The sequence below is a fragment of the Mizuhopecten yessoensis genome, unplaced genomic scaffold, assembly GCF_002113885.1.
Source record: "Mizuhopecten yessoensis strain PY_sf001 unplaced genomic scaffold, ASM211388v2 scaffold6383, whole genome shotgun sequence".
In the NCBI taxonomy this organism is placed as follows: Eukaryota; Metazoa; Mollusca; class Bivalvia; order Pectinida; family Pectinidae; genus Mizuhopecten; species Mizuhopecten yessoensis.
The window spans coordinates 104,224-129,969 of record NW_018406522.1 but is presented as its reverse complement, the minus strand read 5'-3'; the positions used below and the strand labels follow the sequence as shown (position 1 = coordinate 129,969).

The following is a 25,746-nucleotide window of genomic DNA, read 5'->3' as shown; positions in this document are numbered from 1 at the left end:
TGCTGTCAATTAACTTCGGATACTGAGAAGACCTACTGCTTGTCGGTATATTGATGTGTGAACGACTGGAAAGCCTTTAATCCATAATTCATTTATCAACACATGCGTAATTTTATACATAACAACATGCCATAAACCAACAACAAGATGAAGATGTGCCGGTTGACCCCGATAGTGACTCAACTATTTCCTTAAAGGTCGAAGTTTCTTTGTGATAACGGATACATCATACAGCAGCATCGCATCCATTCATATTTAACACTGACATCAATATAGTTTCACGTGAATGTGAGATGACATCTGATATGCTCTTACTGTAATCTGTTTGATTAATTGTTGTAATTGATGATGATCTGAAACTGATGTAAGGCATCTTTTTCAACTGAGACGGTTGAGGAGCATTTGCCTTGTAGAGAAATCAACATGGGGAACAAGCAATCTTGTAGCTGCATCTACAGCCCAAAATCGAGAAAACCTGAGGATGCATACCGTCCAGCGGTATCTGTTCGCAGTGAGGAGGTTGGATTGGAAGCGAAGAACCAAAGTGTTTCTTCTCTACATGGAGTACCTCACATCAGTGATCGAGAGATCCTCCCAGAAGGTTAATATGGGGCCACACCCACTTTTTGGAACATTTAAAATTGGCACCTGTTTCGGTTAGGTCAATACTACTCAATGTCAAATTGACGATTTCTATTACTACTAATTCTGCTTTCTGTGTACTGGACTGGGTCTAATACCGGCGACCAGGTAGCTCAATTAGTAAGATTGTCTGTCTAGAGTTCAGAGGATCCCAGGTTCAAATCCAGTCTGGCCGTGCATTTTTTCCATTCCTATTACACTCCGGAAAGATATTTGGGCACTTGGCACTTATGGGTAAAGCTGATAAGGAGATGTGTACCACTACAATAGCCCAACAGCTTTATTCTGTTGTTTTTTTTCTTCAAAATTGGGCTCAACTAGTGATTAATCCAATTATACATATATGTAACTGAGGTTTCTTTTTTTTCAAATGTCTTCACTAGGTGGTAAATTCTGGACTACTAAGTAAATCAGTAACGAGCAACTAGGCAATGACGGTGCATGAACTTTTAGTCATTTCGGTACTTGTAGTTTTGGTATCGTATCATAGAGTAGAATGTTTCTGTTCTTCTTTTTAAACAGGAAAAAAAGCTGAAGAATTTAAAAAAAAATAAGTTGTTAACAAATCGGACCAAAAAATAAGGCAAACTAAATACAAAGTTGAAATGTCCGTCTAAGTCGTAAAACTCTTAAAAATAACAAAATGACATTTTTAAAGTACAGAAGTGTCTTATACAAGTACCAAAACATCTGTACCCCATAGTACACCACTGTGTAGTACCCCATAGTACACCTCTGTGTAGTACCCAATAGTACACCTCTGTGTAGTACCACATAGTACACCTCTGTGTAGTACCACATAGTATACCACTGTGTAGTACACCACTGTGTAGTACCACATAGTACACCACTGTGTAGTACACCACTCTGTAGTACCACATAGTACAACTCTGTGTAGTACCACATAGTGTACCACTGTGTAGTACACCACTCTGTAGTACCACATAGTACACCACTGGGTAGTACCCCATAGTACGTACACCACTGTGTAGTTCCCCATAGTATGTACACCACTTTGTAGTACCCCATAGTATGTACACCACTGTGTAGTACACCACCGTGTAGTACCACATAGTATACCTCCGTGTAGTACTCCATAGTACACCCCTGTGTATTCCCCCCTAGTATGTACACCACTGTGGAGTACCACATAGTATACCTCCGTGTAGTACTCCATAGTACAGATAGTACACCTCTGTGTAGGACCACATAGTACACTTCTGTGTTGTACCCCATAGTACACCCCTGTGTAGTACACCACTGTGTAGTACCACATAGTGCACCTCTGTGTAGTACCCCATAGTGTACCTCTGTGTAGTACCCCATAGGACACCTCTGTGTAGTACACCATAGTACACCACTGTGTAGTACCACATAGTACACTTCTGTGTTGTACCCCATAGTACACCACTGTGTAGTACCACATAGTATACCTCTGTGTTGTACCCCATAGTATACCTCTGTGTAGTACCCCATAGTACACCACTACATAGTACACTTCTGTGTTGTACCCCATAGTACACCACTGTGTAGCACCACATAGTATACCCCCGGGTAGTACCCGATAGTGCACCTCCTTGTAGTACCACATAGTACACCTCTGTGTTGTACCCCATTGTACACCACTGTGTAGTACTACATAGTATACCCCCGGGTAGTACCCCATAGTGTACCTCTGTGTAGTACTCCATAGTACACATAGTACACCTCTGTGTTGTACCCCATAGTGCACCTCTGTGTAGTACCCAATAGTACACCACTGTGTAGTACGACATAGTATTCCTCTGTGTAGTACCACATAGTACACGACTGTGTAGTACACCTCTGTGTACTAAGGGGTACTACACAGAGGTGTAATACACAGTCGAGTACTATGGGGTGCTACACAGAGGTATACTATGTCGTACTACACAGTGGTGTACTATTGGGTACTACACAGAGGTGTACTATGGGGGTGTACTATGTGGTACTACACAGTGGTGTACAATGGGGTACTACACAGAGGTATACTATGTGGTACTACACAGTTGTGTACTATGGGGTACTACACAGAGGTGTACTACACAGTCGTGTACTATGGGGTGCTAAACAGAGGTATACTATGTGGTACTACACAGTGGTCTACTATGGTGTACTACACAGAGGTGTCCTATGGGGTACTACACGGAGGTACACTATGGGGTACTACACAGAGGTGCGCTATGTGGTACTACACAGTGGTGTACTATGGGGGACAACACAGAAGTGTACTATGTGGTACTACACAGTGGTCTACTATGGTGTACTACACAGAGGTGTCCTATGGGGTACTACACGGAGGTACACTATGGGGTACTACACAGACGTGCACTATGTGGTACTACACAGTGGTGTACTATGGAGTCCTTCACAGAGGTACACTATGGGGTACTACACAGAGGTGCGCTATGTGGTACTACACAGTGGTGTACTATGGGGTGCTACACAGCGGTGCATTATGGGATACTACACAGAGGTGCACTATGGGGTACTGCGCAGTGGTGTTCTGTGGGGTACTACACAGAGGTGTCCTATGTGGTACTACACAGAGGTGTACTATGGGGTACCACACAGAGGTACACTATGGGGTACTACACAGAGGTGCACTATGTGGTACTACACAGTGGTGTACATACTATGGGGTACTACACAGAGGGGTACTATGGGGTACTACACAGTGGTGTACTATGTGGTACTACACAGTGGTCTACTATGGTGTACTACACAGAGGTGTCCTATGGGGTACTACACGGAGGTACACTATGGGGTACTACACAGAGGTGCACTATGTGGTACTACACAGTGGTGTACTACACAGTGGTGTACTATGGGGTGCTACACAGAGGTGCACTATGGGATACTACACAGAGGTGCACTATGGGGTACTACACAGAGGTATCCTATGTGGCACTACACAGAGGTATCCTATGTGGTACAACACAGAGGTGTACTATGTGGTACTACAAGGAGGTGCACTATCGGGTACTACCCGGGGGTATACTATGTGGTACTAGACAGTGGTGTACTTTGGGGTACAACACAGAAGTGTACTATGTAGTACACCATAGTACACCACTGTGTAGGACCACATAGTACACTTCTGTGTTGTACCCCATAGTACACCTCTGTGTAGTACCCAATAGTACACCACTGTGTAGTACGACATAGTATTCCTCTGTGTAGTACCACATAGTACACTTCTGTGTTGTCCCCCATAGTACACCACTGTGTAGTACTACATATTACACCACAGTGTAGTACCCCACAGTACACCACTGTGTAGTACCACATAGTATACCTCTGTGTAGCACCCCATAGTACACGACTGTGTAGTACACCTCTGTGTAGTACCCCTTAGTACACATCTGTGTACTCTCTCTCAGAAAAAAATACCTCTACGTATTATATCTTCCTCAAGTCTTCTGCAGTACAGCTATGCTTGAACAAGATTACCGATGTCATGGTCTAGGGTCCTTTGTATTGTGGATGACACCATGTCCAGTGCTCTGATGGGGAAATTTGCTATAGATGAGTCATGTATAGTTAGCCACAGACAAATGCATTAATTAAAGCTTCTGTTTTTCTGTCCACAGTTTCGATTTCTGACATCTTTCTGTCCATTCTGATTATTTGCGTGTGTGGTGTTACCTTTTGTTTATGTCCCCGCCATAAAATGGGGGTTTCCCATGTCCGTCCTGTCCTGTTTCAATGTAAACACTGAAACTAATTTCACATGGAGGCGGGGGCATTCATGACTTACAGACATTTTCTAGCTTTTGAGATGTTTACCATTAATTTCTAATCTTTTATCATTAGTACTGAAACCTCTGTGTTCCCTTCCATAAATAAAATGTCTTTTTGAAGCCCTGAAACTACTGAGTACCAATCAGAACCTTTAGATTTCAAGTCATATCAGTTTTTATGATGGTTTGAATATTCAATAATTTGTGATATTTTTTTTCCAGACAATGTTGGCGATCCATCAATCCACCCGCTGACAAAACCGATATTTTCCTCAAGGTCACAGAGTGAGATAAATAGAAGTAAGTCTCGACGCAGGTCCGATGTCCGGAGCAGACATTCTGGTATACAATTTTTTTTCTAAGCACAAGCACTCCAGGAATGCTCCTCAATAGCATGTGGAAGATGTCAAGGAAATATATACCAGAATGCTAGTTTAGGATTTGCAAAGTATAAATTTAATTACGACCGGAGATGGAGGGAAGGGGGAGAACTTTCCTTTAATTAATGATAATTTATATAATATAGTTATCAAGATATTTGTACGAAACTATTAGTTTCATAAAATGTTTCGTATGAACTAGCTAATATGGAATTATTTACATAATTTTACAATTATTTGGTTGATGTAAAAAAAATCATTTATCAATCGTTTGATCCACTTAATGAGTAGGGATTATCAAGAACACCTTAGAAGAAAAAAAGGTGTCAAATATATCATTTACCTGTGTGATGTAACAGCAACAGCCCTCGTTAATAACACTATATAGAGTAATTACATGTGATTAACAACTTTGTATGAACAACAAATTAAACATCCTATGTAATTTCGAATTTCCCATTTAGAATCACTATTACCTACATATATAAGTGCATAATCCTCTAATTTTGATCTGCATGACTAAAACACAATATACATGTATATGTACATGTCAGAGCCTTATAAAGGGAAGTAACTCTCATTCACAAATAGTGCCTTTACACCTAACACAGACTATTATGATGCCAGTATGAGTAACACAAAGTACTTTATCATGTTATCTTTTCTCACCCTGGAATGTTTTTAGTTCACCTTCTAGAAAAAAATAACTTATTGACACTACATACTGATTACATTGCTTCCTAGAAATTTCAGGGGTTTCGCCGACTTACATTCTTTGCAACCACTTGAATATGTCATGAAAAAATTGAAGGCGCTGTACACAGAAATAGCTTACCTTGTGTCTTTGATTTTATTTTGACTTTTGACATATTCCAGGGTTGCACAGAATGAAGAGAGCATAACCCCTGGGATTTTGAGGATGCACTGTTTCTAGCAAAGTGATTTTCCTTATTTTACCAAACCTGTATCACAGTATATATATAGATATGTATAGCCAATCTCAAGTGACCATGTGTTATATATTTTTTGAATTTGAGTAAATTGATTGTAGATTTTTAAGTAGAAGTTTTGTTAAGTTTTTCATTTACCATTTAATCATCATTATTTGTAAATATATGATATCAAACTGTCAAAAAAAGAAATCCTGTCATCAACCCTTTTACCCCTTTGTAACTTAAGTAGACTCTACCATGCATTGATCTGGATGAGTCCATTATGGTCTACAGTGGTGAAAGGGTTAAACGTGAATAAATGTTGGGTACCTTTCCCAATTGACCATTGGTTTTCTTCAGGTACTCCAGTTTCCTCCCACATCATTGCTGGATCCAGGAAACTATAGCGATTAATTAATATAAGTTGGAAAAACTTGTTTCATAATTGTTGTAAAAACTAAGAGGTCTTTTGGTTAAATCAGTTTTATGCATTAATCTTCCTTAAAGGCTTTTAACAGCAATAATAATAACATCATATGGAGTTGTGCCATAATGTTTATGTTTATGAACTGTTTATTATGTATATACACCCTTTGTCTTGAGGAAGTAAGGGAGACTACTTTTGTTAGAACAGTGGGGGTTGTCATAGTGTACTTTGTCTATTTGATCTGTATCAAGGTTTTATGGTATTCTTTCAATTAAGGAATACATGGGTCTGTTCCGTGGACAGGGATATCTCAACCCGAGTGTAATAGTTTGGCTGGTCAGCACGAGGCTTGTCGAGTGCTGGCCAGCCAAACTCTTACACTCGTATTGAGATATCCCTGTCCACGGAACAGACCCATGTTTGATTATTTTTCTCACATACATACAAATAAACAAATTCCAGTCGGAATAAACATCGACTTATTCTTGCGGAAAACCCCCAAAGCCCTATGGTTGAGACGGATGATTCCCCATTCACAACAATTGTATGACATCACGGAAACAATAAAATGACGTCACGTCGACAATCCATTATTATGACATCATAGCACGTGTCAGATGTCTTTCCCTACTCCGTGTAAGATAGAGTTATCTTTTCCCTAACAACAATGGGATCACCATGTGAAGTATGTGAGAAATGAATATCATGTATAACTCATCTGATATTATTTCCACTGAAAATCTTTTGGCTATAATCCTCCATAAACATTTCTGTTATCTTTATGGGTTTAATTATTAGGTGTTTTTTTGACGAATATTTATCATAGCATTATATAGCTGAGGATGTTGTTCTGTTTATAGTCTTTTTAGAATTAATTTTCTAATTGAAATATTCTGCAAAAATTTAAAAAAAACTATATTATAAGAAAAGACATTTTGCTCCTTGGCTTAAATATTTCAGTTGAATTGAAATTGTAATAAAGATTTGACCATTTTAAAATCAAAATATATATAAATATATATCTCAACATTTAGACAGTTATATGCCTATGTACATCAAACGTAACGCGTTTCATTATAGGTTATGGTATACAAATATGTAGATATTAGATTCAGTCATCATAAATATGACCTGATATAATGCGAGCTGGTCCATTCAATAGACCTAATTAAAACAGCCGTATATCCCTTTAAATTCATAAAACATTGAGATAAGAAATTCATGTTTTTAAAAATGGTAGTCAGTTGATCAAGCAGTTTCCAACTTGACTATGTATTCTATAGCTTCTTAGGTAAATTTGACCTGAAAAATGTCCTACCTGAAAATGACAGGAAAGGCAAATTTATGGTCAAATTCAGATCTTCCTTTTTTTAAAAAAAAAATGATTTCTCCTATCCTATTTTCAGGTCAAATTTTACTAGACTTGCTGAAATTTTGCCTCTGTAAAATGTTCTTAGATATGCAGATGTAATAAAATAAGGTACTGGTACCCAAATCTTGCATCGCAATATACTGATAGATCTATGTACATTGTGTACATGATTTACAATTTCTGTAAAAAGTTGATTAAACTATTAATTAGGATATAATATTCTGTTCTGTTTCCTTTAACAATTTAAATACCTCTTGGGCAAAAAAATATCCTGACCTACCCTAGATTTTCCTGCCAACCCTAGATATTTTATCACCTACTTGCATCTAAGCTTAATTTATTAGCCAGGCTAAAGTTCATAGTCACTCGTTAAAATGAACTTCCTTCCTGTTCTGGGAGTCTGACCCTATTCTTGACAAATTAAAAGCCATTGTAATGTGTTAAAATGCATTGTAAAATTTGATATCAAACATCATGTTCATCCATGAATATAAAAAAATAAAAAATTGAAATGAAATTATTTGACTACCAACCTACTACCATATTTTTTTCAGTCATGTAACCAGAAACACACATGTTTTTTGACCTTGTATAGATAGCCCACTGTTTTGGAGTAGATATAACACCCTGGTAAAATACTAGCTGCTTCCTACCTTCTCGGCTAGGGAGAATTTCTCTTTAGCTCTTTCGGTAGTGAGTAAGAGTAGTAAGCCAGCTGTCCCGTGTTCGACTCCTAGCGGAGAAATTGAAAAAATAATGACCTCTGTTACATGGATTTTTTGACAATAAATGTACTTTCTGTTACAGACAACAGAAACAGAAGAAGGAGTCAATACGACAACAGGATCTTACAACTTCAGGTAGGATTGACAAAGATTTTATATTATACAAAGGCTAATTCAGGTATACGTTGAGCAGGTGAGGTGGAGTGGGAAAGGCAATTCTTTGACTCCTTGCATCATCCACAGTTTAGTTTACTTTTGTAACAGGAGAGGAAAAATGCACGGCCAGACCGGAGTTTGAACCGGCACCCTCCAAACTCCAGAAGGACGATCTACCAATCAGGCTACCTAGTCACGGACGATTGACGCAGTTTCGCTACACTTTTTCCTCCTGTTATCTTTTGCAGAAGAAAAATGAAAACGGGCACATTTGCATTTGCATTGCATTGTTGGCCAATTATGAAACCACCATTAAATACTTTCTGTTCGAATTCCTTGTGCAAACATTGCACATCACCAATTTGATGCATTTTAAAAATGCTTTGTAGTTCTGCTGAAGATACTAGTTCTGCTACAATATCTGATGTTGAATTGAGGAAAATTATGAAAAGCGTACCATTTTTTTTTAGCTCTAGATGTTTATATATAAATCGCTTCAATAACCAGCAGAACATGGATGGTGATTAGAGAAAATATTTGGGAAACACAATTCAACAGACATCTCAAAATACACATGTATTTCAAGTTTTTAACTGTTAAGCGCATCAAAATTTAAAAAAAAAATGAATATATTTTTCATGCGATTGTTACAGAAATCTTATTTTTGTGAATTCTTTATTGTATTGCAGAACCCGCCACCCACGGCAATGAAAAAGTTCAGCTCATGTTCAACAATATTTATAGACGATTCCACTGTGAGCCAGCCCAACCTGAAGAATACGATCAAAGCTGTAGCGTATGCCATCTACTTTCATATAAAAAACCGGGAGAGTAATCGCACCATTGAGATCTTTGATGAAAAGCTCCATCCCTTGTCTGTAAGTTGGGTTTAACCCTTCACCACTGTAGACCACGATGGACTCCTCCCAATAAATGCATGGTAGAGTCTACTAAAGTTACCTAGGGGTGAAAGGTTAATCCTGTATACTGGGAAATTTTCACCTTGTCAAACTTTCTTCCTCCGCCCATGAAACTAATTTTTCACTTCATATTTAATTACTAGGTTTATTATGCTGTTTACTTATACTAGCTGTAATGATAACTCACCCTAATTACGAAGGCCGAAAAAGGTGAAAAATAATCTGCAGCAGATTCAGTGGAGTGAGTGTAATCACAATAATCTGACCATAATTAATAGACGTCAAACGCCAGACTAGTGTACTAAGCAGTGTTCCAGTTAGGATTTGAAAAGGGCAGGGCGCTCACCAGAATAAAGGGGCACTTTTTAGCATGCAACATGCTATTTAAAGGGCAATTTTTAGCGCGTCGGGTGTTTTGGGGCAATCAATCTATAAGTTACTTATTAAATGTAGTGTTATATATACTTGAGTACTCTCTATGTTTATACATATTGTTTTCATTTTTTTTCCTTAGTAAGGATCCTGGGTTTGATTCTTGGCAGAGGCATTGGAAAATAATAATGACCACTTTCAAAAAATACCATTTTTTATTTCTCTCTAAAGGCAGAACCTACCATTATTGTTCATTCAAGCTTCAAACTTGTGTAAAATATCAGTATTCTACCGTACTATGTTATTCAACCACACCGTGTTAACCTGAATACCTTGCCATGTTTCAGAGGGAAATAGTTCCAGAGGACTATGATTCTCGAGACCCGGAACACAAGACGATCTACCGATTTGTAAGAAATCTGTTCAGTGCGGCCCAGTTGACCGCGGAATGTGCAATAGTGACCTTGGTAAGTGGTCTTGGACATCTACAGGACGTTGTTTTGATTATCTCATATACGCCTGAAATTTCATTGTGGACTCTTCCAACCTTTGAATTGGAAGAGTTCAAATGTGTCCTCAGGGGTGACTGAGTTTATGGTTACAATGCTACCTTACTGAAAGTTTTCTTGCAGCATTTAAAAAGAATGTGACTGCATGCTTTTCAATGCAAAAAATATATCTGAAGAGAAGAGATTTTAAATTATAAATATAAAACAAATTTCATCTAGATAACTGAAGGGGCATAATAAAAAAATGAAAAATGCAGTAAATCTAATAACTATTCCTAGCACTGGTGAGAGTTGTCAGTCTGTGTGTGAATTGGCAGCATATTTCAGGTGTAAAGAAAAGAATTTATTTCGGTACATATAACTGTTTTATACACTGCAATACTGTAATTGCCATAATTAGCACCCATCTCTCCATAAGTGCCCTTCCCCTCTTTTTGGAGAGGAATTAAAATTATATAGACCCCCTCCCATTCCTGACCAGACCTGGTCAATGATTTATAGTATTTACACTTTAAAGCAGATTAAATCTGGTGGTTATAGCTGGACATCTGGTGAAGCAGATCAACATTTAATTATCAAGCCTCCAGTCACACTGGAATGTATATAAAGTCCTTTGATGATGATAACATCTGTTTCTCTTCTAACTCTCATTATAATATCCTAATAAGTACCCCCTTTAAGACCATTTTTGAAGCACCCTTGGCACTATTTACAGTGACTACGGTATGTTGGTTTTACAAGTAGTCCACTAGGTGTGTATTGTACACGTACAATGTTGGTTCTACAAGCAGTCCACTAGGCGTGTATTGTACACATACAATGTTGGTTCTACAATCAGTCCACTAGGCGTGTATTGTACACGTACAATGCTGGTTCTACAAGTTATTTACAGTGACTACGGTATGTTGGTTCTACAAGTAGTCCACTAGGCGTGTATTGTACACGTACAATGCTGGTTCTACAAGTTATTTACAGTGACTACGGTATGTTGGTTTTGCAAGTAGTCCACTAGGTGTGTATTGTATACATACATTGTTGGTTCTACAAGTAGTCCACTAGGCCTGTATTGTACACCTACAATGTCGGTTCTACAAGTAGTCCACTAGGCGTGTATTGTATACATACATTGTTGGTTCTACAAGTAGTCCACTAGGTGTGTATTGTACACATACAATGTTGGTTCTACAAGCAGTCCACTAGGCGTGTATTGTACACGTACAATGTAAGTTCTACAAGTAGTCCACTAGGTGTGTATTGTACACGTACAATGTTGGTTCTACAAGTAATCCACTAGGTGTGTATTGTACGCCTACAATGTTGGTTCTACAAGTAATCCACTAGGTGTGTATTGTACACGTACAGTGTTGGTTCTACAAGCAGTCCCCTAGGCGTGTATTTTACACGTACAATGTTGGTTCTACAAGTAGTCCACTAGGTGTGTATTGTACACGTACAATGTTGGTTCTACAAGTAGTCCACTAGGCGTGTATTGTACACATACAATGTTAGTTCTACAAGCAGTCCACTAGGTGTGTATTGTACACGTACAATGTTGGTTCTACAAGTAGTCCACTAGGTGGGTATTGTGCACGTACAATGTTGGTTCTACAAGTAGTCCACTAGGCGTGTATTGTACACGTACAATGTCGGTTTTACAAGTAGTCCACTAGGTGTATATTGTATACGTACAATGTTGGTTCTACAAGTAGTCTACTAGGTGTGTATTGTACACATACAATGTTAGTTCTACAAGTAGTCCGCTAGGTGTGTATTGTAAACGTACAGGGTTGGTTCTACAAGTAGTCCGCTAGGTGTGTATTGTACACATACAATGTTAGTTCTACAAGTAGTCCGCTAGGCGTGTATTGTAAACGTACAGGGTTGGTTCTACAAGTAGTCCGCTAGGCGTGTATTGTCCACGTACAATGTTGGTTTTACAAGTAGTCAACTAGGTGTATATTGTATACGTACAATGCTGGTACTACAAGTAGTCCACGAGGCGTGTATTGTACACGTACAGTGTTGGTTCTACAAGTAATCCAATAGGTGTGTATTGTACACATACAATGTTAGTTCTACAAGTAGTCCCCTAGGTGTGTATTGTACACCTACAGTGTCGGTTCTACAAGTAGTCCGCTAGGTGTGTATTGTAAACGTACAGGGTTGGTTCTACAAGTTGTCCACTAGGCATGTAGTGTATACGTACAATGTCGGTTTAACAAGTAGTCCACTAGGCGTGTAATGTACACGTACAATGTTGGTGCTACAAGTAGTCCACGAGGCGTGTATTGTACTTGTACAGTGTTGGTTCTACAAGTAGTCCACTAGGCATGTATTGTATACGTACAATGGTAAAACATTCACTGAATACATTTGTTCTTGACCAGGACTGGGAGGGGGTCTATATAATTTCAATTCCTCTCAAAAAAAGGGAGGGGTGATGAAATGATGTACCTGGTTACTGATAAATTATGTCTTTTAAATGCGCCTGGAATATGCTGCTAGTCCATCGCACAAATTGTTAAATCTGACCAGTACAAGTTACAGTACTAATTTGTTAATTATTTTCTTTGTTATCCCAGGTTTATTTAGAACGACTCCTCCACTACGCGGAGATTGGTATTATGCCAGCAAACTGGAAGAGGATCGTGCTGGGAGCCATCTTGTTGTCCTCCAAGGTGTGGGATGATCAAGCAGTATGGAACGTCGACTACTGTCAAATCCTCAAGGACCTTGCTGTGGAGGATGTGTAAGTAAAGTTTTTACGTGACAATGGACAAACTGTAAAATAAGCACAAAATCAAAGGTCACTTTTATAACGGGGCTAGACAACAAGGGTAGCCTGGTGACTATCAAAACCTTCAGCTGGACTAGTGGTTCTGAAAACTAGTCAAAATTTGATATTGCTTCTCTTGTGGAATAATATTTAGTAAGTGGATTAGTGAAATTTGGAAACTACTACCCCAATTGATTATTTGTATTCAAAAACAATCTCTAGTCCAGTTATAGATCTGTAGACCAAATAACACACAGCACACATAACTACTAGGCGTGTGAGATTCCAGTTGCATGAGGCCCAGGACTGGTAGATTTTGAAATAAGGGTTAGTTAAAAAGAAAAAAAAAATCTATGAATTTTCTAAATATGTTGACCCGCTAAAAATCTAAATATGAAACGGTACAGCTTGGAGTTGTTATTTAAATGTTATTGTAATAACTTAACAAAAACACATTTCAGGACAGCTATCTGAATTCTGAAATTTTTGGTTATTAGCTCACCTGGCATGAAGTGCCAGGTGAGCTTATTCCGTGGCGCGGCGTCCGTCGTCTGTCCGCCGTCCGTCCGTCCGTCTGTCCTGCCGTCCTCGTCCGTCAACTTTTCCTTTAAACAACTTCTTCTGAAGAACGGACAGGCCTAGAGTCATGATATTTGGCTGAAAGCTTCGTTGGTAGGAGCCCTACAAAGTTTGAGAACGAAAATGACCTTGACCTGTTTTCAAGGTCACAGGGGTCAAATATGTCAAAAACTTCAAACGACTTCTTCTAAAGAACTAAAAGGTATAGAATCTTCATATTTGGCTGATGGCTTCCTGGGATAGAGCCCAACAAAGTTTGAGAATGAAAATGACCTTGACCTACTTTCAAGGTCACAGGGGTCAAATGTGTCAAACACTTCAAACGACTTCTTCTGAAGAACTGAAAGGTATAGAATCTTTATATTTGGCTGGTGGCTTCCTGGGATAGAGACCAACAAAGTTTGAGAATGAAAATTAGTTTGACCTACTTTCAAGGTCACAGGGGTCAAATATGTCAAAAACTTCAAACGACTTCTTCTGAAGAATTAAAAGGTATAGAATCTTCATATTTGGCTGATGGCTTCCTTGGATGGAGCCCAACAAAGTTTGAGAATGAAAATTACCTTGACCTTCTTTCAAGGTCACAGGGGTCAAATGTGTCAAACACTTCAAACGACTTCTTCTGAAGAACTGAAAGGTATATAATCTTTATATTTGGCTGGTGGCTTCCTGGGATAGAGCCCAACAAAGTTTGAGAATGAAAACTAGTTTGACCTACTTTCAAGGTCACAGGGGTCATATATGTCAAAAGCTTCAAATGACTTCTTCTGAAGAACTGAAAGGTATAGAATCTTTATTTTTGATTGATGGCTTCCTTGGATAGAGCCCGACAAAGTTTGAGAATGAAAATGACCTTGACCTTCTTTCAAGGTCACAGGAGTCAAATGTGTCAGACACTTCAAACGACTTCTTCTGAAGAACTGAAAGGTATATAATCTCTATATTTGGCTTGTAGCTTCCTAGGAAAGAGCCGAACAAAGTTTGAGAATGAAAATGACCTTGACCTTCTTTTAAGGTCACATGAGGCAGATATGTCAAACACTTTAAACGACTTCTTCTGAAGAACTGGTAGTTATAAAATCTTAATATTTGGCAGGTGGCTTCCTGGGAAAGAGCCAAACAAAGTTTGCGAATGAAAATGACCTTGACCTACTTTCAAGGTCACAGCGTTCAAATATGTCAAACAGTTCAAACAGCTTCTTCTGAAGAATTAAAAGGCATAAAATTATAATATTTGGCTGGTGACTTCCCGGGATAGAGCTCACCAAAGTTTGCAAATGAAAATGACCTCAACCTACTTTAGAGGTCACAGAGGTCAACAACATTTTAATGGATTTGTTCTTGAGAACTAAAAGGAATGGATTCATAAGATTTGGCTGGTAGCTTTTTGGAATAGAGCTAACCAATTTGAGAAGGAAAATGACATTGACCTACTTACAAGATCACAGGGAAAAATATGTCAAGCAACTTCTGAAGAAGAATCAAAAAGCATAGAATCTTATAATAATATTTTGCTGGTAGTTTCAACAGATGGAGCCAACAAAGTTTGCGAGGGAAATATTTTTAGTGCAATATAATATTTAATGAGAATATTTGGCTATGACTGCTTAAATATTCAGGTGAGCGATACAGGCCCTCTTGGGCCTCTTGTATTCCAATTATGAGCAGGGTCATTATGTTGAATTAGAATCTTTTATGACTACCATTTAAAATGCATTGAATAATAACATATGTTGGAGCATGGGGAGGGGGGTCATTTTCTATTTCAAGATATTATCTGTATCTCAAAAAGGGTGCATCTTAAATCAAACTCCACTGGGATCAAGATCTAAAGGCATGACACGACAAAGCATATTAAAATTCAGCAAAATGAAAGACTAAAAAATGGAGACGTAAATTATATGAAGAATGATCAATAAAATTCATACCATTTCTGAGGAAACTTTATCGGGCCGAAATTTGTTTTAATATAAGATTATGATTTTGATTTGTACTTGCCCAGTTGAAGGAATAAATTGTGTGGTCAGGTGGCGCAGCGGAGAGCACACTCACCTTTCACCGAGACGGCTGGGGGTCAACTGCCCAACCATGTGGGTTTTCTCTGGGTATTCCCGTTCCCTCCCACACTAATACCCTTTGCGCACTACAGTCTGGGCCAACAAGAGTGATGAATATCACTAACATGGTTAGGGTTCCATTCCCCGATCAGACGTGAATAGGTATTGGCATGGGTCACCAGCCTGACTACCGAATGTTTGTTTTTTCTTGGGTACCCCGGTTTCCTCCCACATTAATACCCTCTGTGCACTTCAATCCGGGCCAACAAGAGTGAGAATTATAAGGTAATGAAAATTTGTTTGTAATTGTTGTAAAATCCATTTCTCTTTCAGGAATGAGTTGGAGCGTCAGTTCCTGGAGCTTTTACAGTTTAACATCAATGTACCATCCAGTGTGTACGCCAAATACTACTTTGATCTGAGAGCTCTGGCCGACGCTAACGAGCTGAGCTTCCCACTGGAGCCCCTCAGCAAAGAAAGAGCAGAAAAACTGGAGGTATGTATATGTAGCACCTTACGTTCCTTTAGGTCAGGTTACTGGCAACATAAAGATGTTGTAGATATTTTGTAATGTTTAGTGAGCGCATGTTACCACTTCAGCCTCAAAAAGAAAAGGCAGGATAAGAAAATGAGGTAATTAGTATTGTAAAATGAGCTCAAGTTATCTTGGAATCCAACAAGTTAAGTATTGAGGAACTTTACACATTTCGTTTGCTAGTGTAATCAGCACAATTTACCGCTGAAACTTCAGCCCCCAAAAAAACCCTCGAGAAACCTTTGAATTACCTTACCAACAAGTAAAGGACACATGTAGTTGATATATAAACTTACTGACTTTTATTTTTATTTATTTATTTATTTATTTATTTATTTATTTATTTAGCAAGTTAAAATTGCTGCTGTAGTCAGGATATGAATATAGTCGGTGCTTGGTATTCTTTAACCCTTTCACCACTATAGACCATAATAGACTCATCCATATCAATACATTGGAGAGTCTACTAAAGTTACTTAGGGGTGAAAGGGTTAATGAGATTAAGTTACTGAATAAGGTTAACACAAGTAAGGGCAGAGAAACTTTAGGCATTTTTATTATGCCAGTGTATTTCTGGAATAGCTGTAAAATGATATGATACAAAAAATATATTTTGAGAATTACAAATTGTTTTTTTTTTGAGAATGCTAAACAATTTAGGGTCAAAATTAAGCACAATGTTGATTTAGAATATTTTGCTTGGTTCATGTAATTCAACAATACATCGGATAATCCGTTACATTGAAGTGGTATGTGGGGTTGTTTTCAGGCTATGTCCAACGACGGTACGATATCAACACTGTGGCAGAAACCAACTTTACTACGGTCCAACAGCCTTGACGGCATGACAACGAATCCCAGACTTAGTGTCGCCATTCTGTCATGACAGCTGCAGGGTCAAGGTCATTGGATGGGTGACAGCTGCAGGGTCAAGGTCATTGGATGGGAGACAGCTGCGGGGTCAAGGTTACGGAATGGGTGATAACTGCAGGGATCACTGACCGGGTGATAACTACACAGTTTACTGGATGGGGGTGCTGTTGATTCGGACCTCAAATCAAAACATTAGCTTTGTTGTCAGCATATCGTTACAGGAATTATAATTTTGATGAATATATCTTTTTTTGCAAGAAATACCTCACAATTTTTTCTTGTGAGGTTTTTATATTCCTCGCGTATCAGGAATGATTATTTTCATGAATATTTTTTTTTTTTCAAAAATGTCTCTCACTATTTTTTGTCAGTCCAAATATTCCTGATTGTAAACAAATTGGGAAGCAATACATGCAATAATGTACTTGATCAGATATTTGTGAGGAATCTGGCAAAGAGTTTTTTTTTTTAAGAAATACGCTAAAAGTAATACAGAATTTGACCTATTGACATTTTTATGCATGTAATATGTAAATGTAAATGTTCTTTTTATTTGGAAATTCTTTGAATTTATTTTTCAGATTCAACACATTTTTCTATACAAGTCCAAAGTTGATATACATTAACATATTATATTTCAGCAAACTAAAAACTTATGTGTCAATTACATGCATCAACTAGTAACACTCCCTGACTGATCAAGATTTCCCAATAAGCTGTGCATGTTTGTGAGTCTTTGTTCTATGTACTTAGTCTGATATATGTAATAAGTTGGACGCATAATTGTAAAAAAAACAGCTTGTTTAGTTAGTAGCAATGTACAAACACTTTTTCAGTGTTGAAACAACTGTCTCCCATGTCAATCCCGTAAGATAATATTAATGTTTATATATATACATATAAAATCATGTACATGTCAAAAAGAAGGGGTCATAATCATAATTGTTTTATATTTGTGGATCATGCCTTTTATAAAAGGGTGTTATGACCAGTATGTCGATCTGTGTCTCTGTAGTAATCATTTTTATCCGAATTGCTATCATTGGAGTTCATCTTTTTATACATTGATCATTGTGAGGATTCATTTTCATTGACATATTCTTTTCACATTTAGGATTAAATTTAACCTATGATGATATTTCATAAATCAAATTCTTAAAATAATGTTTGTTATGATACCATGGACCGATCCCACCTGTCGGATGTATATTAGGATATTTTCACGTCGGCTTACCTGGATATTTTCACGTCGGCTTACCTGGATATTTTTACGTCGGCTTACCTGATTATTTTTTCCCCTCAGCTATTTTTGTCATTAATTTCTCATTCCTGTGCGGATATAAGAGAACAGTCCAGGGTGAGAAAGGTTGTAAGAAATTTCCATCTTGCACCCCGTATCATGTTTCGTAACATCACCATGGAACAACAAAGACATGACGGCACAAAATCAGATAATTCTGAAGCTGGAATGCAGAAATTGTGACGACTTTTTGTTGTTTCTAAAAAAAATCCATAAATTGGAAAGAAAAGTTCCTCTTTCATGCCTTGGGGTGTAGGATTGGAAAATTCCACTCTTTTGGATTTTTTTAAATTGGTGTAAAACCCTTGGCAAGCCTCAGGTTTTACCCAATATTAGAAAAACTCTTGGATGGAATGTCCCTATCCTACACCCCTGGGCATGACAAAGTCTCATAATTTTGCTTGACAGGAGCAGTGTTTATACAGTGGAACTTTGTTGTTGACATCACGGAAATTTAAGATGAATCCGATGATGCTGTGTTGAGATAAAATGCAGTAGGACTTAAAGCGACTCATAATTAGAAATCAGTTCATAGGAATTACACTGCTGTAGGAGTCCTTCTTTTAGCCTACACACCTTTTAGTGTATTATCTATTAACAGAGTCGGGCATTGATGACAAACACAAAACATGCAGTAGAAAACTGTAGTCAAACACTTCCATTCGCGCAATTATAATTTAGCCCAATGTTTAATGCGTGAAAAAACCGCTAAAATATGAAAAGTGCTAAAATATGTACATTACAGTCTAATATTTACAGAACTTTAAAAATTAATGGGACAATAGAAATTTCTATGCACAAACTTTTTCTGTGTTTAGGTAATGGTACTTCAGAAAGTTTAGATTTGAACAGAAATCATGAATTATTTCAGTTTTGGAATAGATTGGTTTTGGTACCTATGCACCAAACCATCATGAGAAGCTAGTTTAATACACGGGAGGGTAAATGCTGTTGTGACAGTCTCCAGGTACATAATTGTAATTAATTATTTATAGGTTGTCAGTATAACGTTGTCCTTATCAAAAATCATTTGAATGTCGGTAAGACAGGCCAGTGATACACATGTCATGTATTCAGTTTGACAAGTGTGTTAAGACCAGTGGGATACCAATGAATTACCTCCCTTTGTCAAAATGTTAGTTCATTGGCTTTCCATTGGTTCTGTCAATTTAACCATTTAGAACAGTTTCATTGAAAATCATTCGTCAAATGCCATGAAATGCAGCATTTAAAACACTTAACAGTCACAGCTTGTCGTGGAACACTGAAACTAAACTCCCAAACCTGATATCTAGGGGTGGTTCAACCTATGTTTCAGTATTAGGGGGGGGGGTTAAAAAAAAAAAAAAAAAAAAAAAAATTGCCATACATTGTTCTATCTTCCTTAAGGAGAAACTCTGATAAAATCAAAAATTAGAGAAATGATCTGTGAGGGGCATTTTTTTTTTTAAATTCAGTTAGTCTCCCCCATCTTATTCAACTGATGTTGTGGGGGTTTTTTTTTTTGGGGGGGGGGCTCAAATTAAGCAAAAATATTACTCTATACGAGTATTTCTGATGACAGTTTATATTTCTTGTGAATTCAAGAAATTCAATTTAATTAAGTGACAAATTGCTCGCGGCAATTTTCATCATATTGAAGTTTATTTTCATCCTTTGTTTCAGTACTACTTACTTTGTTTGACAAATTATTCAGATATTGAAAAATTGTATGATTTATTTATGTTTATGTAGTGAATTATTTCACATTTCAAAAACAAGTACTTAATATTTATTTTAACAGACAGTATCCTTATAGCTGGATTAATAATGTAGCTTTTGTGTTCGCTGTGTTTGATTAACTGTCATCATATATCCTTTCAATTCTTGCCAATTAATTTTTGCTGCTCTTATCCTCTGTTTATTTATGACTGTTACCCTTTTCCAAAGCATAGCTAAAATATCAAAATATCGATGCTGAATGTGAATCGTTGAAAATTTCAACATCTATAATTCAATCATTTAAAAAAGTTTGTTTTTAAATACTTTTGTCATAATATATTTTTATCATAGAATGAACAAGAAATAAAAACAGTTAATTTTGTATTATCAATTGATACCAAAATAACCTTATAAAATGATAAAATATTGACTATCGATCTTAGAAATGGCATTACATGTGTCTTACATTATAACCTTATTTTCTCCCTTTGTGGTATATATTAGAAAAAAAAAGAGTTTTGGGTATAATGATCTTAAAAAAAATAACACAACAACATAAAATCTCGTCAATGATATAGACGTCAACAAATATTGAGAAATTTGTTAAACGAGGTTATAATGCTTCCTGATATTGTGTAAACACAACAATTTTGTTGCCTTCTTGAAGAGTTCCATGTTCTTAAGATAATTCTTCTGACAATATTAAATTCCTCATTTCATGATTTGTAAACTTTGGGAAGCATTTGATCTGTACACCCTGAGTCTTGTTTCTAATCCGTGTTTGTTTTGGAAACTTCTCTCGAGTTAGATTTGCCCGCTGTGTTCAGTATATCACACAGAGATATCAGCATACCGACATCCGACATAAGTCTCTAGAAATGTTCAAGCTTATTTTCTTTGCAGCAGAAGAGTTTCCAGAGTTAAATATTTACAAAGAATTGTACAACTCAATATCTTAGAGGCAAATGGTCATTGTCTTTCTTAAATGGGGGGGGGGGAGATAGTCTGAGACTCCAAATATCCAGATGGACTAGTAGTTCTTAAAACCACTAGCCTGATTGAAAAGTCAAAATTTGATGTTACTTTGTTGAATAATATTGGGTTGGAGAAATTGGAAAGTACTTGCCTGAATGGCTAGTGGTTTTTAAAATTAACTTGTAGCCCTTAAGATTTACTATGACTCTTCTGATTTGCATGCCTAGCAGTGAGGCTTCTTTTTATACAAATGACAGAGAAAATGTACCAATATGATTGATTGGCTTTGAGAAGCTTATTTTTAAAGAGAAATCTTTTTTAAGAAGGCAGGTTGGGGAGTTTGTAGGCCACATGTTAATTGTGGGTAATGTATGTGATCTTTTTGAGGAAGCTAGTCCTGGTACATTCTGTACATGTACTTAATTGGATAATTACACGAAGACTAGGGTGTAATGTCTTTTTAATATACTGTATGTTGGCTAATTTTTGTGGTACATTTAGTTATATTTTCACAGTCATATTGTAGTAATTGGAAACTTCTAAACAACACTTTCGCTAAAACATAAATTTTAGAATATGTTGCGATACCCCCTTTTCATTTATGCATGAATTAAGCTTTTTTTTGCTTTGAGCTTTAAAATACCAGGTAACACATCGCTGATTCAGCCCGTTATACAGCAAATAGATAAAACCTGTCTAAACCAAACATTGGACTTATTTTTTCCTCAGAATATACAGGTAAATTTAGAAGTATATATAGCAGGATATATAGTGGGACCTATTTGCAGATCTAGGTCATTTCTGGATTAGACAGGGTCCATTTGAGACTGGCTTCAGGGATTTAAAAAAAAAAATGGCTTTGTATTTAGTGTAAATTTATTGTAAGATAATGTATAAACAAAATGATAGAATATCACTGTACATTTACTGCTTTATAGGATTTACTTTAGAACAGCACTGCACATTGAAGCTTTGTAATGGAGATGTTGAACGCTTGTGATAGGTGTAAGATTTCTGTGTTCTGATTGGTTACTGATAAAATACGTAGTTACCGGCTGATCCAAGATCATGCCCTCCCAGTCTGATAAAATATGTAGTTACAGGCTGGTGGAAGGTCATGCCCTCCCAGTCTGATAAAATAGGTAGTTACCGGCTGATAGAAGGTCATGCCCTCCCAGTCTGATAAAATACGTAGTTACAGGCTGATCGAAGGTCATGCCCTCCCAGTCTGTTAAGGTCATGCCCTCCCAGTCTGATAAAATACGTAGTTACAGGCTGATCGAAGGTCATGCCCTCCCAGTCTGATAAAATACGTAGTTACCGGCTGATCCAAGGTCATGCCCTCCCAGTCTGATTAGGTCATGCCCTCCCAGTCTGATAAGGTCATGCCCTCCGTCTGCAAGATGGAGTCATTGTGATATAAGTATTTCTACACCTTTATATATTATCATGTATAATAATATCTGTTATGACGTAGGTGTATGACTGGAATATTTTTATATTGTCATGTATTATTGTGTATTCTTGTGAAGGACCACTGTCATCAGTAGATATTATATACACTGAAGACGCCCAGCAGTGTCAAATGTCAATGTTGAAAGTTGATGTGCTTTTGGTGCTCAATTGAACCACCATTGCTGTCAGTTTGCTTAACATCCATACCTTATTTCTCTGAGAATTAAGTAAATATCCATTTGTTTAAGAAGTTATTGCAGTGTTAAGGATAGATAAACATTTTCTTAAGAAAACATTGAAAGTTTGAAAGTTAAGCTTAACATCTTTTTCTAGATAAAAGTCTGGATTTCAGCCCGTCATGTCATGTAAACAACTACCTTTGTATGGCCATTGGTTAAAAGACATCACTGGCATAAGTAGTTGTAGCCAATAATTGGTCACTATTTATGATTTTTGTCTATCTTAAGAATGAAACAACATGTAAAGAACACTGCAGATATTACAATCTGAATTTGTGTGTTTTGATACTTTTTCTGAAAAGAAATTGAAATCGGTGTTTGAGTTGAACGTCTTGTGTAATAAAACACACATGTACTTTTGCTAGTGAAAGACTACTTGCCTCCTACATTAAGGATGTATGCTGCTCAACATCCAACTCCTGTGATTTGTGTGAGAGTAATCTCCCCTTGCTCTGTTCGAGAATCATGGATGTATAAACTGTTAGGATTTCAAACTTGTCACCAATTAATGAACAGGCTTCAATTACTGTTGATAAGACCTTTTATACATTTTCTATTATTTTGGAATTCTTTTTGATAAAAGTTGCTTTACATGTGATTAACTTGTGTATGGTTGAGTACAGGATTCCTAAAATAGATTCCTCGAAATTAAGCAGAAAAAAGACTAATATAGTGAATACACATTTGATTCCGGAGTTATAAACCAGCATATTCTGATATAATTGTCAAGTTTAGAAAAACAGTCTTTTTATTAGGCAATAATAAAATTGGATGAGTTTAATAAGATTGATGTGCATCATGAAGGATTGTGTTGGTGAAGAACTGGATACTTGAATACTGTTGACCAATGGTCAGTTTGTGAGTTATATTGACATTTTTTGATGCGAGGCAGTTGGTGTACAGTACATGTATGTTTCTCCCAAAGATCTGATCTGTTTTATACTGTATGCAATTGTATGATCAAAAAACGGAAATAGCAATTTTCCTTTTGCTGGTAATTCGACTCTTTTGCAGATTTGTTCGTGACTGGCCTTCAGTGTTACATTAGTCCGGAGAAGGACTGTAACAAGAAGCTGTAATCCACTAATATCTACAATTGTCTCCAGCAGTGCTTAAAATGTTAAGATTTTGAATCTCTTTGTGAATATTTTTAATGTGTAATAAATATATGATGTCCGACCCACAGGGCGTGCGGAGAGGTGGTATAATGTAGAAATTAAGTGGGAAGGTTGATGTTTTTAATCATATGCTCAGCCTTGTAACCTATTATAAGATTAGAAACATGCATGCTCATTTTTATTGACTTATAACTTACTGTTTAGCAGGCTCCTATATCCAAAAGTGCATGTCAAGTATTATATTACTTCTAGTCGTAAATTTGTGATGTTTTTTTATTTCAAACTAAAGGTTGTGCTATGATGTGAACAAACTGTACATGTATGATACGGAAATACAATACCTGGGACATTTCATGGTCAGATCTAAACTGGTAGCAGGAATTAGGGATCAAAGATGGTGGATTTCAATTCCAATTTGAAAGTGAAATATGGACAAATTCACTTTCAAATTGCATGCCTGGAGAAAATTTTATTTTATCAACATTCTAAATTAAAACTCCTGCCAAAAGGTTCTACTATGCATTAGAAACTTTTCTCTGGCATGACTTAAATATTTCTGTAAAGAAAACAATACCTTGCTTCCCTTTATGAAAAAAATATAAAAGATAAAATTAATAAAATAAAATAAACAACAGAGTTCTGAGTGTAAACATTCAGCAGGGCTGGACTGGGAATTATTCATCCCTAAATATTTATAATGGACTTGCCCAGTCTCTGATTTTGTCAGGTTCAAATGTGACTTTAGGGGTGAAAGGGTTGAGTTATTCATAAAACGAAATTAAGGGGAGGTAACTGTAGCATGAAATACCACAGTACAGTGGGACTGGGATCCTTAAGTTGAAGACAGTTCCGTGACCACAGCACTTGATGTTTTACCCCATGGTTTGATGAAAGCCTACAGTCATCGTCATATTTCATATCGGTATTTGAGAAAAGAGATATAAAGGATAAATTATAGCATTCTGAATTTGGGAGTTTTATTATTTCATTTGAAATTTGAAAATTCTCCTCTTTTTTTAGGTCACCTGAGCTTTGCTCAAGTGATCTATTCTAATCGCTTTCCGTCCGTTGTCGTTTGTAAACTTTTCACATTTTCAACCTCTTCTCAAGAACCAGTGGATGGAATATTTTCAAACTTGGTCAGAATCATCCTTGGTAGATGAGGCTACAAAATTGTAAAATTGGGATTCCTACCCCAACCCCTAGGGCCAGGGCGGGGCCCCAAAGGGAAAATTAACCAATATTTCAAAAATCATCTTCTTCAGACTCAGAGGTACTACAGTCATTTTCTCTACATGAAAAGAAAGATCATCAGGGGCTTTACTTAAACTGTAAATATCAGGACCCCCAAGCTATCCGTTCTCCCATGGGGAGGGGGTAAAGTTTACTATAGTTTATATAGGGAAATAATGCTTTTGGGTATATTTTGACAACTTTCTGTAGGTAATTATTTTTACTTGGTGAGAATTATCCTTGGGGGATGATGCTTTTAAATTGTAAAATTGAGATTCCTACCCCAATCCCTGGGGCCAGGGCGGGGCCCCAAAGGGAAAATTAACCAATATTTCAAAAATCATCTTCTTCAGACTCAGAGGGACTACAGTCATTTTCTCTACATGAAAAGAAAGATCATCAGGGGCTTACTTAAACTGTAAATATCAGGACCCCCAAGCTATCCGTTATCCCATGGGGAGGGGGTAAAGTTTACTATAGTTTATATAGGGAAATAATGCTTTTGGGTATATTTTGACAACTTTCTGTAGGTAATTATTTTTACTTGGTGAGAATTATCCTTGGGGGATGATGCTTTTAAATTGTAAAATTGAGATTCCTACCCCAATCCCTGGGGCCAGGGCGGGGCCCCAAAGGGAACATTTACCAATATTTTCAAATTCTTATCTTTTGATGACATGACAAGTATTGTATTTCACTTAGTTTACAT

At 37.0% G+C, this 25,746-nt stretch overlaps 1 protein-coding gene across 6 annotated transcripts; it reads left to right on the top strand.

Annotated features, from left to right (window-relative positions):
- The first annotated feature begins 28 nt into the window (after window positions 1-28).
- Window positions 29-24,854, top strand: LOC110452085 (cyclin-Y-like). 6 transcript variants are annotated; one of them, XR_002463136.1, is made up of 9 exons: window positions 29-601; window positions 4,626-4,703; window positions 8,322-8,374; window positions 9,085-9,273; window positions 10,035-10,154; window positions 12,779-12,945; window positions 15,942-16,104; window positions 16,913-22,106; window positions 22,278-24,854. XR_002463136.1 is itself a non-coding variant. In XM_021500366.1 (8 exons), the coding sequence occupies exons 1-8, from the start codon at window positions 424-426 to the stop codon at window positions 17,027-17,029; spliced, it is 1,065 nt and encodes a 354-aa protein (XP_021356041.1). In that variant the 5' UTR covers window positions 29-423; the 3' UTR covers window positions 17,030-22,347. The 6 variants fall into 6 exon arrangements, 1 of the variants encoding a protein (XP_021356041.1); XR_002463135.1 differs by having other exon boundaries at window positions 16,913-22,155; XR_002463134.1 differs by having other exon boundaries at window positions 16,913-22,277; window positions 22,327-24,854.
- The last annotated feature ends 892 nt before the right edge of the window (window positions 24,855-25,746 follow it).